The 16,631-nt window shown below is 38.5% G+C and overlaps 1 protein-coding gene across 2 annotated transcripts in view; it reads left to right on the top strand.

Annotated features, from left to right (window-relative positions):
* The window catches only part of AATF (apoptosis antagonizing transcription factor), a 104,971-nt gene that overhangs the window by 77,400 nt on the left and 10,940 nt on the right, over nucleotides 1-16,631 (top strand). For both annotated transcript variants that reach the window (XM_055333051.1, XM_055333060.1), the window contains exon 11: nucleotides 3,272-3,343. In XM_055333051.1, coding sequence (XP_055189026.1) covers nucleotides 3,272-3,343 — 72 coding nt within the window. The remainder of the gene's footprint in view (nucleotides 1-3,271; nucleotides 3,344-16,631) is intronic.

The raw sequence follows: 16,631 nt of genomic DNA on the forward strand, positions 1-16,631 counted from the left end.
TTATGCTTAAAAGTTTATGTGAATATATGAGAACTATTTTGACTCAGGTTTTCAGTTTTCAATATGTGTTCCTTTTGATTCACTAGCAATTTCATGTTTCAGAATTTATCCTGAAGAAGTATGTGAACAAATATGCAATAGTTTATGTATAAGAATCTTTACTTTAGGGGATCCCTGGGTAACTCAGCAGTTTAGCGCCTGCCTTGGCCCAGGGCGTGACCCTGGAGTCCAGGGATCGAGTCCCGCGTCGGGCTCCTGGCATGGAGCCTGTTTCTCCCTCCTCCTGTGTCTCTGCCTCTCTCTCTCTCTCTCTCTCTCTATGTCTATCATAAATAAATAATCTTTAAAAGAAAAAAAGAATCTTTAACACTGTTTGGTATGGTTTTGAAAGAGGATCAGTCTATATAAATGCCCATCAATAGGAGATTAAATAAATTATAATATATTTACACAAGGGAATATTCTGCAACTATGAAAAGGAATAGAATATGACATGGTTTACTGGGAAGAAACATGCAGAATATTAAGTATATTACAATTTCCCTTTTACATGAAAAATGTGTTAGGTTTATATTTGTCTTATATATGGAAAATGCCACATTTAACATTGTAGTTAACAGTGATTATTTCTGGGGGATAAGACTGCAGGATGCCTGTAAGTCTTCTATACATTTTTATATTTGAGTCATCTTTATAAGAATTATATATTATTTTCTATAATTAGGAGATAGCAGACATAAAGAAAGTATGCAGAGATTTTTGCATCTTATGAAACATGAAGAATCAGAAGCAATATAAATGTTCAAAAATGTATTCTAGTATTTCCACTCCTGGAATTGTATACAGCTATCCAGATACTGTTATGGGACAATGCTTACAATGCAAAGTGAGAAAAAGAGGATACAAAATTGTGTGAGTGTGTGTAAATAACAGGATCACTATAAAAAACAGACAACTAATCAAAATGTTAACAGCTCTCTGTAGGTGGAAGAACTATGCATATTGTGTGTGTGCTTCGTTGTTTTTTTTCCATATTTTCTATAATGAATTTATACTTTTTCTATTACTCTTGTAATGGGGAAAATCTCATCACTATTATTCTTGTAAAATTCATTTGTTAAAAAAGAATGAAATTTGGGAGGCTTAGCTGTGGGTGGTACTATAGGGAATCAAATTACTTGATAAGTGTAAAAATGTTTTTAATACTGTAAAGCTAATATTATGTACATGAAAATATTTATCATATTTTGGTTTGGAGATAGTATTTTGCACAGCAGAATTTTGTGGGTATTTTTAAAGATTTTACTTATTTTTAATTTTTATTTATTTATTTATGATAGTCACAGAGAGAGAGAGAGAGAGAGGCAGAGACACAGGCAGAGGGAGAAGCAGGCTCCATGCACCGGGAGCCCGATGTGGGACTCGATCCCGGGTCTCCAGGATCGCGCCCTGGGCCAAAGGCAGGCGCCAAACCGCTGTGCCACCCAGGGATCCCAGATTTTACTTATTTTTTAAGTAATCTCTACATTCAGTGTGGGGTTCCAACTTATAACCCAGAGATCAAGAGTCACATAATCTACCAACTAAGCCAACCAGGTGCCCTCCAAGTAGAGTTTTTATGGTTAGAATTTTATAATATGTATATTGTCATATGTCATATAGCCTCGTCTATATAATGAGTAGAAAGGGCTACCTCATTTGAATCTCTTTGGTATAATATGGTCCAAATAGGTCATATAGTTGTTCAGCTTTTTTTTTTTTTTTAAGATTTTATTTATTTATTTATGAGAGACAGAGAGAGAGAGAGGCAGAGAAGCAGGCTTTCTGCAGGGAGCCCAATGTGGGACTTGATCCTGGGAGTCTGGGATCACGCCCTGAGCTGAAGGCAGACACTCAATCACTGAGCCACCCAGGAGTCCCTGTTCAGCTTCTTTCATCAGATGATCTCAAAGCATTCATACAAAAATGCCTTTTTTTTTTTGTTAGTGGAAAATGGAAATGATATAATTTAAATTTCCGTAACACCATGACTTGAAGATCTAAGGGTTGAACTTATTGTATATTCAGATGTACGCCTTCATTTAAAGATAGGGGAAATGAAATACTGCATCTAGTGAATAGAGATGATATGGAATTCAAAAAGCCTTTTCTGGGGCAGCCTGGGTGGCTTAGTGGTTTAGTGCCGCCTTCAGCCCAGGGTGTGATCCTGGAGACCCGGGATCGAGTCCCACGTCAGGCTCCCTGCATGGAGCCTGCTTCTCCTTCTGCCTGTGTCTTTGCCTCTCTCTCTCTGTGTCTCTCATGAATAAATAAATAAAATCTTTAAAAAAAAAAAAAAAAACTAAAAAGCCTTTTCTGACTTAGGGAACCAGTGCTAATGAGTGATGGTGGTATGAGGCATTGCATTTGGGTGTTGTCACACAACTATACTTACTACTAGTAACGATACTAAAAAATGAGTAAGATGTTTGAATACTACTCAGCCATCAAAAAAGTGAAATCTTGCTATTTGCAATGATGTGAATGGAACTTGAGGGTATTATGCGAAGTGAAATAGGTCAATTAGAGAACATCTTTTTCTGTCATATAATTACCATTATATGACCTCACTTGTGGAATTTAAGAAACAAAACAAAGAGGGAAAAATAAAATAAGATGAAATCACAGAAGAAGACAAACCATAAGAAATTCTTAATCATAGGAAACAAACTGAGAGTCGCTGGAGGTGAGGGGGGTAGGGAGACAGGGTAACTGGATGACAGGCATTAAGGAGGGCAGGTGATGTAATGAGCACTGGGTATTATGTAAGACTGATGAATCACTGACTTCTACTTCTGAAACCAATAATACATTATATGTTAATTAATTGAATTTAAATTTTAAAAAATACAAAAAGAAAAAGAAAAATGCTTAGATGTAATTAGAGGAGGAAAATGGGATACTCAAAGTCCTTCTCTTCTGTCTGGAATAGTGTTTAAGGGTTAATATATTGCTCAGGGCCACAAGTGTGTTGACTCTTTTTTGGGACTATGATGTAAATGGATGTGTTGAACTGTCATGTACAATGTGCTGTTATCACACATCTCTCCTGTAACATTAAGGAAAAACAGGGAAATAACAGTTATGATCAGTGTGTGCCTATGAATTATTCTCTTTTCTACTCCAGAGCCAAATGTTCCTGTAATCAGTTCTGGAGTATGTTAGCTCGTGTTTCCTTTTCTAGGTTAATAGTTACTAATGTTGCTGCCGGTTTATTTCCTGCTTTATTTAGGTTTCATGTCCTTAGCAAGCTACTGAGCTTCATGGCACCTATTGACCATACTACAATGAATGATGATGCCAGGTGAGTAATAGATTAATTATGTGTCTCAAATGGCTCCATGACAGCCTGATATTGACCTGTTCTACAGCCTGTCGCCCTCTCCATTTCTTCTTATCAGTTAACCATTTGTCATTCTCATCATAGTAAGGGTCCCTGTCACATCTCTTCACCCCATAATTACTGTAAAACTAAAACAAAATTTCCGTAAATATCAATGTTGCCTCTGGTAGTGTTTTTTTGTCTTTGCTATTTTGCTTTTAATGTTAGCTATCTGCCTAGGACATCAAGGCTTTTCTCTAGGACAAAAACGTGGGTCAGGACACTTGCTTTATGTGGTTGGGGCTTTTGTGTATATGCTTGCCTTTTTAAAAGGAGACTGCTCTAGAGATGGGCATTATGTTGTGTTTGGTAAGGCTGTGTTGAACTTTTATATATATATATTTATTTTACAAAAGAAGTACATGCTCATTTTATAAACTAAAACAAAATAGAGGGCAGCCCCGGTGGCACAGTGGTTTGGCACCACCTGCAGCCCAGGGTGTGATCCTGGAGACCTGGGATCCAGTCCCATGTCGGGCTCCCTGCATGGAGCCTGCTTCTCCCTCTGCCTGTGTCTCTGCCTCTCTCTCTCTCTCTCTCTCTCTGTGTGTGTCTCTGTGTCCCTATGAATAAATAAATAAATAAATAAATAAATAAATAAATAAATAAATAAATAAATAAAATATTTTTAAAAAATAAATAAAATAAAATAAAACAAAATAGAAATATATGCAAAAAATGTATCCTCATAATATTACAATTAATAGATAACGATTTGTAAAAGACTGATTCTTTCTGTATTTATTAGTTGCCATTCTATTACAATGTAATATTTTTATATTACTTATTTAACCATATCCCTTCTCTTTCATTTATTTGCCATTCATTTATTCATTTATATCAGGGTGAACTCATGCCTTCCTATTTTATTCAATAAGTTATTATCTATTACTGTCATTATTTATTTTTTTGAAATGGTTCCATGTTAATGGAAGCTGGTTTGTGTCCTTTTGAAATGTCCCCATTCCTTGAGTATGTTCTTATTTTGTGGCACAGCAAGGTGTTCTAGGTTTGTCTTATAATTTCCCTGTTCTAGCCCTGGAATCAGTCTTTTTCCAGGGAGCCCTGATTTTTTGGGGGGGATTGTGGTATTTAGAAACCAAGATCTGTGTGCTAAGGGTGTTCATTGTCACCGGGTTTCACTGTTCCTAGGCTATCTCAGTGTAGGGAGCTAGGAAATGTGTGTGTAAATATATACACACATCCAGGAGAGAGCCACTTGTAGCATCTCTGAATATTTCAGTCTTTTTATTTCTTTAAAAGTAATCTCTACACTCAACATGGGGCTCGAACTTATGACCCTGAGATCAAGGGTCAAATGCTGTGCTGACTGAGCTAGCCAGGTGCCCCTCCTTTCAGTCTTTATGAGTTCCATTTGAGAATGTTCCTGTAGAACATAATTAAAGTTCTATTGTGAATTCTTTCTTTAGTTCTTTGTATACTGTGAGCATTTTTGCGTAACATTGTTCAAAAATTGTAAATGACTATGTAATATTTTTATGCTACTTATTTAGCCATTCACCAATTGTTGAATTTAAATGATTTTTGATTATTGTAAATAATGCTGTGGTAGACATTGTGGGTTTTGTTGTTGTTTTTTAAGAATCTTTTTAAAAGATTTTATTTATTAATGAGGCACAGAGCAAGAGAGGCAGAGACACAGGCAGAGGGAGAAGTAGGCTCCCTGCAAGGAGCCCGATATGGAGCTCAATCCTGGGTCCCAGGATCATTCCCTGAGCCAAAGGCAGATGCTCAACCGCTGAGCCACTCAGGGGTCCCGTTTTTTAAGGTTTTTATTTATCTGAGAGGGAGGGAGCATGAGCAGTGGGAAGGGCAAAGAAGCAGACTCTCTGCTGAGCAGGGAGCCCAATGCAGGACTCAATCCCAGGACCCTGGGATCATGACCTGAGCCAAAGGCAGATGTTTAACTGCCTGAGCCCCTGAGGCGCGCCCTATTGGTAGACATATATAAACATAAATCTTTATCGAGTGAAAGTATTGGTTCTAAGCACATAAGGGTTTTGCCAGCTTTATATATCAAAATACATTTAATCTTTTTAATTGAGATTATTTTGTTTGCTACTAAATCCCATCAGATTTTCTCTCCTGCCCTAAAATGTAGTAGATCTGCAGGTTTAGGTGAATACAAAGATTACTTATTTTTTGTTTGCATTTGTTCAGTACTTTGAGTACAAAAGAGCTTATGCAGGGTTCTGAGTACATTTATACTCAGAACTTTGTGACTTTTTTTTTAAGGTTTTATTTATTTATTCATGAGAGACATACAGAAAGAGGCAGAGACATAGGCAGAGGGAGAAGCAGGCTCCCCGCGGGGAACCTGATGTGAGACTCGATCCCAGGACTCTGGGATCATAACCTGAGCCAAAGGCAGATACTCAACCACTGAGCCACCCAGGGGTCCCTGAACTTTGTGACTTAGCTCTCCTGTGCTTTACAAGTGAATGCTTTTGTCTGACTGAGGTTTTTTGTTTGTTTCCACTTATTTCTGGATCTAGTTTGTGTTTTTGAAATTACAGAGTAAATTGAGTACAACTTAAAATCCCTGTCAGGACAACATGGAAAATTTTATCAATAGAAAAGGAAAAGTAGATGCTCAAAAACTAAAACAAACCCATTAAGGAAACATGATTACCCCAGGCATAAAGTGAAGCTCAGTGTAAGTATTAGTGGCATCTCTTGAGTACAGTATTACCACTAGATCATTTAGAAACAACTTGTTGTCCTTCTTAGTTGGGATTTTTCTTAAACCACCTAATATCCCAGAGGCACTTAGTTTTCCTGAATCTTATTTATTCCTTATAATTTCTGAGGGTTGCTAACAAATGCTATCCAAAGATTATTTGAAAATAACTGTATTATTTAGGATTATGTTAGATTTGATCTGTAAGAATCTTAAAACTTGCATACAGAAGCATAAGCAAATGAGAGTTTATTTTTTTTGACAGGAGAGTTTTAGGGGTAGCATGTGAATTACTGGTAGTGGTTTTCCCTTCTCAGTGATATAAGGGCCAGCATCCCTTGGTCTTTCCCTTCTGGACCCAAGATGGCGGCTGCAGTTTTAGCCATCAAATGGTGTTCAGGGCAGGAAGGAGAAGGAAGAAGTGTCAGATTTACCTGCTTTCTTTGATCAGAAAAGTAAAAGCTTCCCCAGAATCCCCTCCAAACTTCTTATATATCATTGGTTAAAACTGTGCTATCTTGCTATTTCTGGTACAGGCAAGGGAGAAGGGGTTGGGTATGTTTGTTGGGTAATAGTCCTTCTGGCATTCAGTATTTGTGGAGGAGAAAAGGCTGTCCCTTTTGGACTGATTGCTTATTATCAGCATTGTTCTCCAGCTTTTTTTTTTAAGTTTTTATTTATTCATGAGACACACACACACACATACAGAGAGAGAGAGAGAGAGAGAGAGAGAGAGAGAGAGGCGCAGACACAGGCAGAGGGAGAAAGCAGGCTCCATGCAGGGAGCCTGACATGGGACTTGATCCTGGGTCTCCAGGATCACACCCTAGGCCAAAGGCGGCGCTAAACCGCTTGGCCACCCAGGATGCCCTCTCCAGCTTGTTTAGCCCAGTTAACAAGGAATTTAATAAAAGTCTTATAGCTGGAGAATGAAGCATGTGTTTTTACCACAGCATACTCCATTTTCATTGAGTTTCCTAAGGAGAAGAAGCATTCATCTACATTACAGCTCATGCTCCATAGTCTGAATAAACCAGATTAACTATGGGTAGAGTAAGTGGGCATTAGCTCTCTCAGCTTCTAGTATCCAAACTCTCAGGGCAGAAGGAGGCAGTCATAGCTTGGCCTATTTTGTTTCCCTTTAGGTAATTCCATAACTGGTGACAGTCTGCTACTGTACTGTTTTGTCTCCTAGTTTGTACGCCACAAAATATCACTGAGGAATTGGAAACTTTCATAGGTGTTAAAACATCAATATCAGTGCATGGTACTTTTCCTCAAATGAATAGTTTTGGTTTTGCTAAGTTACAGATACGTCATTTTTGGTGTACATGTATGAATGGAGAATTTTTTATGATTTTGAGATAGAGAAGAACTTTCTAAGATGACAACAAGGCCAGAAGCCATAGGGAAAAATATTAATAGATCTGACTTTCTGAAAGTCCATATTGAAAAAGACATTGGGGGCATCTGGGTGGCTCAGTGGTTGAGTGTCTGTCTTCGGCTCAGGGTGTGATCCTGGGGTCCTGGGATTGAGTCCTGCATTGGGCTCCTCACAGGGAGCTTGCTTCTCCCTCTGCCTATGTCTCTGCCTCTCACTGTGTCTTTCATGAATAAATAAATAAAAATCTTAAAAAAAAAAAGACATCGGAAACAAAATGATAAGTAAATGACAAACTGGCAAGAAAAGGTTTGATATGTAGCGTAGCATTATTCTTTACTATGTAAAATAATATGTAAAAGAGTTTTTACAAGTTTCTAAGAATCCCAGGAAAAATCATGGGCAAAAAGCAGGTCAACAAACCAACTTAGAAGTCATAAAAAAAAAAAAAAAATTCAAATAGCTAAAAAACTAAGACTGTCAACCTCATTAATCAAAGAAATGCAAATTAAAATGAGATTTCATTTTTCCTATTAAATTATAAAACATCAAAAGATTGGTAATCTCCTTGTGTTGATGGTGTGGGGAAACAGACACTTTTATATACCACTGTTGGGAATGTAATTGGCAAAATGATTTTCGAGGGCTATTTGGCAATGCGTGGCAGAATTCTTTATTTATTTATTTGTTTGTTTATTTATTTATTTGTTTATTTATTTATTTTTGTGGCAGAATTTTAAATGTATACTTATCTGTTGACCCAGAAAAAGCTATTTCTAGAAATTGATCTAAGGAAATAAGTTGGCAAACATATTTGTATTAAGAATCTTTATATTGTGTGCCAGCTGTACTTTGGTAAAGAATAAATCAATAAATATGATTTAATTGATTGTGAGATTGAGCTCTGCATCAGGCTCCACACTCAGCAGGGAGTCTGCTTGAGGGATTCTCTCCCTCTGCCCCCCCCAAATAAATAAATCTTTAAAAAACTATTTAAAAATAAATAAGTAAATGGGAAATACAGAACAAAACAAGAATCTTTATTGCAACATGGTTTATAATGGGGGAAAATAACTAGTTGCTTACCTTAAGTAGTTGCTTACTGAATAAATAAATCACTAAAATCTTTTAACGAAATTATAAACAGCTGTTTAATGATGAAGTGGCACTAAAGGTATTGCCATGACATAATCTCCAGGTACAAAATACTATATTAGGGACAGCCCAGGTGGCTCAGCAGTTTAGCGCCACCTTCGGTCCAGGTCCTGATCCTGGAGACCTGGGATTGAGTCCCGCGTTGGGCTCCCTGCATGGAGCCTGCTTCTCCCTCTGCCTGTGTCTCTGCCTCTCTCTCTGTGTCTCTCATGAATAAATAAATGAAATCTAAAAAAAAAAAAAATACAATATTATATAATCCACCTTTTGAGTGAATAGGTATGTATGATAGAAAAAAAGGGATAACCTTTAAAAAAATCAATTATACTGACAGATTTCCAGGTTATTAACTAGAAAAAGAAACAGTGCTTGTAATGTGATGATCCACTTATGTTTTGAAAATAAAGATTAAACAGGCCTAAGTATACATACTGTGTATATGTTACAGTGGTGAGAGAAATGTGTGGGAAGACCACACATCACAGTATTGACATTTACCTGTGGAGAAGGAATGGCATGAGGGACGGGGGAGGGAAACTCAAGTGTTTTGTTCTTTATCCTTTTATTTTGGTCCACTCATTTACCATGAGAATACATTCATAGAAGTTATATAAAAAAGTAAAAAGCTCTGAAACCATGGATATCAGACTCCACATACTTGTTGCTTGGGTAGAGAGGAGTAGAAAACACACTTTACTTTCTAGTCTCTGTATTTCCAGTGTTTGAAATTTTTCTGCTGTAACATTATACTGCTTTGTATCAACAACAAAAAAGGACATTTTCAGTTTGCAGATTATATATATAATACATAGAGGAAATGGGAAGGTCCTGATTATTTCTCTATTGAAGTACATGAATGAAAGATCTCTTCCTTATTGTTTCTGCCTTATGGACCACATGGATAAAACTGGCTTTTTAATACATTTTAAATACTGGTGTCTCTTCCCGTTACCCTCTGCCCCCTTTTTATTTTATTTTATTTTATTTTATTTTATTTTATTTTATTTTATTTATTTTATTATTTTATTTAATTTTAATTTTAATTTTAATTTTATTATTTTATTAGAGAGAGAGAGGCAGAAACACAGGCAGAGGGAGAAGCAGGCTCCATGCAAAGAGCCCAATGTGGGACTCGATCCTGGCTCTCCAGGATCACGCCCTGGGCTGAAGGTGGCGCTAAACCGCTGGGCCACAGGGGCTGCCCCTCCCCTTTTAAATTATGGTAAAATAAGCATACATTTTCTAGCACTTTGATTTCTTATTCCCAGAGACAGTTCCACCTATGATTCCTACCTTAGCCGGGTCTGAAGAGAGAACCCCTTCTCTTTGTTCCTTGTTCTCGGTTCATTGTTCCACACATGCCTAAAGCCCTAGTGCTTGCGTTTTTTGGATGAGAAGAGGGAGACAATCTGAGGGCTGTTTTACTCTTTCTTGAATTCCCAGTTTGAGCTAAAATCATCCTATTTGAGCTAAAAAAAAAATTTGCACTTGGTCAAATTGAATTGAAACTGGAACATAGTTCTCATTAAGGGAGAGGATAGAAGAGATCTTTAACACAGGGTATTAAAATACCCTTAGTGGAGAGAGAAGTGCTATCTTTAAAAGGATCTTTAAAAGAAGGCAATGGCATCTTCATTTTGTTTCTCCTGTGATGTGGTCTGTGTAGTTTTATCTATTTAGTTAATTTCTGCTGATACATATTCTTTTCTCATGCTAGGAATTTTTCTCTTCAAGCGATCTATTTTTTTTTAAACCTTTTAAATGCAAAGTAGCCAGTTTGTGTCCCCTTGTTACCAGATTTCCCTTTGGGGGCATTTCTTTGTAGATAAACTTTGGATACTAATTTAAAGGTCTCCCATGTTACTGAAAGTCTCATGCAACCCTTGATACTTCATATGTCCAGTAGGTCTTTACTCCATTAGGAGGTAGGCGGGTGGTTTCTATTGCAGGCTTGATGAACATACCCAGTATCTAGAGAAAACAAAAGAAATCACTCTTTGCCCATGTGTTACTCTGAGCCTAAAAATGATCATTGACTTTGCCAAACCCTTGATAGTTTTGATGCAGGGCAGCTCAACTCCAGAGCAGCTGCTGTTTGCCCCTTAGGGTCATTTTTGCTAAGAGGGTAAAGTATAATGTGATACTGTAGAGACAGGGTTATCAGTGGGCTAAGGGAGAAAAAACATGTGGTGTCTCTTTGGGAGAGAATCCCTCTTTTTTTTTTTTTTAATTTTTTTTTTAATTTATTTACTTATGATAGTCACACACAGAGAGAGAGAGAGAGAGAGAGAGAGGCAGAGACACAGGCAGAGGGAGAAGCAGGCTCCATGCACCGGGAGCCCGATATGGGATTCGATCCCGGGTCTCCAGGATCGTGCCCTGAGCCAAAGGCAGGCGCCAAACCACTGCGCCACCCAGGGATCCCTAGAGAATCCCTCTAAGCCCATTGTTAGCACCAAGAACAGGTCAGTGTGATACTTGCATGGTTTACAGGATTGCTGTTCATTTCTCTGACGACTGAAGTTATTCTAAACTTATCAGTATTTTAGAAATAGAGCTTACTTTATGTGGTGTGAATCCCCTGGGGTGCTTTGAGACCAGAGAGTGTCTGACATGAAAATTCAGATGATCTCTTACTATGGTTCTAACAAAATGAAGAATTTGGAGGTGGTAGAAATTTGCCTGTGTTTTTCAAAGACCCTCTGAGGGGATCCCTGGGTGGCGCAGCGGTTTAGCGCCTGCCTTTGGTCCAGGGTGCGATCCTGGAGACCCGGGATCGAATCCCAGGTCGGGCTCCCGGTGCATGGAGCCTGCTTCTCCCTCTGCCTGTGTCTCTGCCTCTCTCTCTCTCTCTCTCTCTCTGTGTGTGTCTCTGTGTCCCTATGAATGAATAAATAAATAAATAAATAAATAAATAAATAAATAAATAAATAAATAAATAAATAAATAAATAAAAACAAAGACCCTCTGAGGCAAGACTTTTTTTAAAGAAGTTACTTCTTCATTTGTATTGACGGAGGTCAGATGTAAAATCTGATGTGACAAATAGAAGCAGATTCTGAGCTGGCTGCCGCCTCAGATTTGGGAAGGGAATCCACCTGTGCCAGGCACTCTGCTGATGCCGTGTGCCCCTCCATAGAGCATTTTGGCTGTCAGCATGGTAAGGGTCTCAGCGGCAACTAGTAGCTGCATGTGCATCATAGAAACTTGGTGTTCACCTTGCTGGCACTGCTGCTTTGGACAATGTTTCTGACGCAAACCCAGTTCTGGTACCACCCATACTAAGGCTAGCTGATTATATTTCCTGAGAAGCTTTGTTTCTTCCTACAAAAATGATAGCAGTATTAACACTTTACGGATGCCCTGTTCCTTGCAAAGAACTTAAAAGAAATTCTCAATAGAAACAGTAAGAATTTCCATATTAGCCCCCTGTTTCCTCCCCCACAATAAAGAACCATTTTTCCCACTCCTTCTATGAAGCTGCTGGCATTAAAAAAGAACCAGGAAAAGATCTTTTAATGATAACCACTAAGCACCAAATACATAATTGTTTTACATCTGGAGTTTTAGAAAGGAAATGTACAAAGGTAATCCAGCCTTGTAAAGTGCTTTGTCAATATCACTGCCACGTTGTTCTTGAGGTGCCTTGGTATAATAGAATTCGTACAGGCAATTTATCTTCGGCTTGCCATTTTTGTGTGTGGGTCTGCACCCTAGACATGGGCACATTCTCCCACTCTCCTGATAATATTTTTCCCCCACAGTTGGTAACCCAGAGGTTATGTGGGCCATTTTTTACTCCATTTGCCTACTTTTTACCCCTTTATTTAATAGAAATATGCACTGCATCATGGTCAAGTATTCTGGTGTAGTTTGCTCGGCATTGAGAGCACATCAGCTAATAACCCCAGAAGTACCCTCCATGGAGCATTTCTCGTTAGTTAAAAACTTGTAAGCAAGAATGGTTAAGATACATACAGCTGCTTTCTCTGAGGTTTCTTATCTCCTAAAAAAGACACAGGTTATTCTGACAGGTGAAACAAGTCCAGGCAAATATGCAACATTGATCTAATCAGCAGGAACGAGAGCAATATTTTCACTGGTGCTGCCTTTTACCAGCGTCATTAAAGGCTCCCATTACTCTTTTATTAGAGGTTCCCTCTCCTCCTTATCAGATTACAGAATGAACATAACTCACAGCAGTGATTTGATCTCTTGTTAAAGAGGATTACAGCTTTGCATTAACTCGGATTGACACAGTTTATAATTCGCTTGTTGATACTCAGACGGGCAGCATCACATGTTTGACCCCCCAGCAGTGCTGAGGGGAAAGGACCCCCATATATCATCATTAAAGATGGCGTCCAGCACAGAGATAGGAGGCATGGGGACTTCCTCCTCTGGTAATGTCAGAAAGGACAAAGGAAACATTCTCAAGTTCAAAGATGAGACGTGGGCCAGAGTTTTAAAACTGGATTGAAAACTGTGATTGTTTCTTCAGTTTTTCCTGATTTGCTGCTGCTCAGTCTTACATAATTCTAGTGAATTTGCATTCTCAAATTGAAGCCTTGGTTCCAAGCAGGATGTAGAGTGATAAAAGTACATCTTCTAGAAGGAGATTGTAGATGTTGAACAGATAAATTTTTCCTCAAAATGGGCTTCTTGACTATAGTTTTCATTTCGGTTAAATTCTTATCATTTCTTCAAAGGATTGTGAATCCTTTTTTTCCCCCATAGGGATCTTTCACATGCTTTAAAGTGGATGGAAATGTTTCTCTTAAGGACTTACTGTTTTTTAAGTTATGACATTTTATTATTACTATCTTTTAAAATATAATATTTTAAAATATCATATTAATCTCAGCTAAGTATCCTGTAAGTGGGTAGGCAATAGCTAAATGTTTTTCCCCTTAATTTAGATTAAGTCCTACATTTCCCACAATGATCACTGAGTCAACGTTAGGTTGCTAAGATATATAGACCATTTCTGTTTCTAAGTGCATTCATCCTTTACTCTGAGTTATCCACCCTAAGTCTGCTACCCGATTTCTGATTGGCAATGAGACAACACAAAATAATAACATCATATTCCACTTGTTGAGTATTTACTATGTACCAGACACTGCATTAAGCCCTTCATATACCTTTTCATTCAGTTCTTAAAAGAAACCACTGAAGTGATTGACATTGTCTGCCTTTTATGATAAGAATACTGAGGCATACGGGTGCCTGGCTGGCTCAGCCAGTAGAGCATGCGACTCGATCTTGCAGTTATGAGTTCGAACTCCTGTTGGGTGGGGAACCTACTTTATTTTTTAATGCTTTTATTTATTTTTTATTTTTTTGGGAACCTACTTTAAAAAGAAAAAAGGAATACTGAGGCATAGAGCAATTTAGTAACCTACTCAAGTTAAACAGCAAGTAAGTGGTGGAGCTGGTATGTGCATTTAGGAATGTGAATTCAAACCTGCTGCTGTTTCCAAGGCATCAGCAAGCTTTTAGAAATGTCTGGGAGTGAGGCCCCAAAGGGAAGCTGCTTCTCTGCATCCTCAATATACATATAAGAACCTTTCTCTCTCTCTCTCTCTCTCTCTCTCTCTCTCTCTCTCTCTCTTTTTAAGATTTTATTTATTTAGTCATGAGAATACACAGAGAGGAGAGAGAGGCAGAGACACAGGCAGAGGGAGAAGCAGACTCCATGCGGGGAACCTGATGTGGGACTCGATCCTGGGTCTCCAGGATCAGGCCCGGGCTGAAGGCAGGTGCTAAACCGCTGAGCCACCCGGGCTGCCCAAGAACCTTTCTCTCAATCAAAAACTTGTTTGGGGTGAGTGGGGGGAGATTCGTTTGGATTAAAATGGTTTTTTTCCTTTCCTTTTTTCTTTTATTTATTTTTATTTTTTAAAGATTTTATTTATTTATTCATGAGAGACAGAGAGAGAGAGAGAGAGAGAGAGAGAGAGAGAGAGGCAGAGACACAGGCAGAGGGAGAAGCAGGCTCCCCTCAGGGAGCCGGATGTGAGACTGGATCCCGGAACTCCAGGAGCACACCCTGGGCTGATGGCGGTGCTAAACCGCTAAGCCACCAGGGCTGCCCTCCTTTTTTCTTTTAAAATCGAGATTCTTTTTTATGGGGGTGGGGGTACTTAACAAGTCATTCACATCTTAGTATGAATCACTGAATTTCTAGACCTGCTCTTATGGTTACGCGATTCTTCTGATACAAAGACCCTAAACCTTATAATCTGCTTTGAAACCTGATTTAGAGTATTCAGTAAGCTTGCTTTTATAGTTCTACATCTGCCATATGCAGATGCCTGTCATATGCACTGTCATCTACTTTCCTTAAAGAAAATATCTTTTTTTTTCCTCCTGTAATAAAAACAATACAGCTTATGGAAGAAAATTTGGAAAATACAGAAAGGACAAAGAAAAATTCATCTGTTAGGTGCTATTGAGAGTTGAACATGAATACTTTTATGTGTTTTCTTGCAGAATTTTTTTTGTGTATGTATTTTATAGTCTCTTAACCACCCAGTCTGATCTAATCGGGTCTGTATGTCGTTGCCAGATGAAACCTTCCTAGAATACCACTTAGAGGATGCTACTCCTCCTTGCCTATAGAATTGAACCTTCACTCTTAACCCTGCCCCTCAAGACCTTGCTCCCTCCTTCCCTTGTTACACGTTTCAGTTGTATACCGTTTGTGCTATCCCCACAACACCCCCCACAACCACTCCTTGCACTCCTGTCTCTTAATTCTGCTCACTTAACTCGGGGTGTCTCCTGTTGGGAGGTTCATAGTCCTTGACCAACACCAACCTTTCCAGGGAGACTTATGATTCCCCATTCCACACTGAGCTGGGGGGTTCGCTCTTCCTTGAACCCCTACTTTGTTCTTCAGTGGTATTTATTACAGCTCACAAGAGCACTTAATCGGGGTTAAGAATGCTTAAATTGTAAGTCAAAGCAGTGTGCGTATGTTTACTATAGTCTCATATTTGTTTTTGTATCAAAGTTTTATGCTCATACATTTATTTATTTTTTTAATTTATTTATTCATGAGAGACACAGAGAGAGAGGCAGAGGGAGAAGCAGGCTCCATGCAAAGCCCAGTGTGGGACTTGATCTCGGGACTGGGATCACGCCCTGAGCCAAAGGCATCCTCAACCACTGAGCCACCCAGGCATCCCTCATACATTTACTTTGATTCCAGTTTTATCTTGCCTTATTGTATATATTTTTGTATCAGAAGTATTATTTGCAAAACAATATAATGTCTTTTCCCAGTTGATGTCAGCCTCTCTTAAGCAGGAGGATGTTTGAGCACATGTTTTGCCCTGGCACTCATGCAGTGCGACCCCAGGGGAGGCTTCCCTCTGTGGCTTAGTCTTCTTCTTTATAAAGCGAAAATAGTCCTTCTTGCTCATGAGAGTCTTGAGAATGAAATGTTCTTTTAAGTTTTTTGTTTCTGAGAAGGACTATTTTATTTAAAAAAAAATATTTATTTATTCATGAGAGACACAGAGAGGGAGAGGCAGGGACATAGGCAGAGGAAGAAGCAGGCTCCATGCAAGGAGCCCAATGTGGGACTCGATCCCAGGACTCTGGGACTATGCCCTGAGCTGAAGGCAGGCGCTCAACCACTGAGCCACCCAGGTGTCCCTGAGAAGGACTGTTTTTTTGTTTTTTTGTTTTTTTTTTTTTTTTGAGAAGGACTGTTTTAAATGTAATCTGTATAGTGATCTAAATAAAGAAAATGTATGTTTGCATTTAGGTAAATATTGTGTCATTGTCCCTTTGCCTGCAGCAAAAACATAGTCGTTTTGGTGCAAACCTGAAAACAGTTGGCTATGGGTCTCCTGTCTGAAATGCCTTTATTTATTTATTTTTTTTGAAATGCCTTTAAAGACTTTGAGCTTATAAGTCTATTTACAATTTGCTGGTAAGACTATTTTTGCACACAGACCTAT

The sequence above is a fragment of the Nyctereutes procyonoides genome, unplaced genomic scaffold, assembly GCF_905146905.1.
Source record: "Nyctereutes procyonoides isolate TBG_1078 unplaced genomic scaffold, NYPRO_anot_genome, whole genome shotgun sequence".
NCBI classification, from domain to species: domain Eukaryota; kingdom Metazoa; phylum Chordata; class Mammalia; order Carnivora; family Canidae; genus Nyctereutes; species Nyctereutes procyonoides.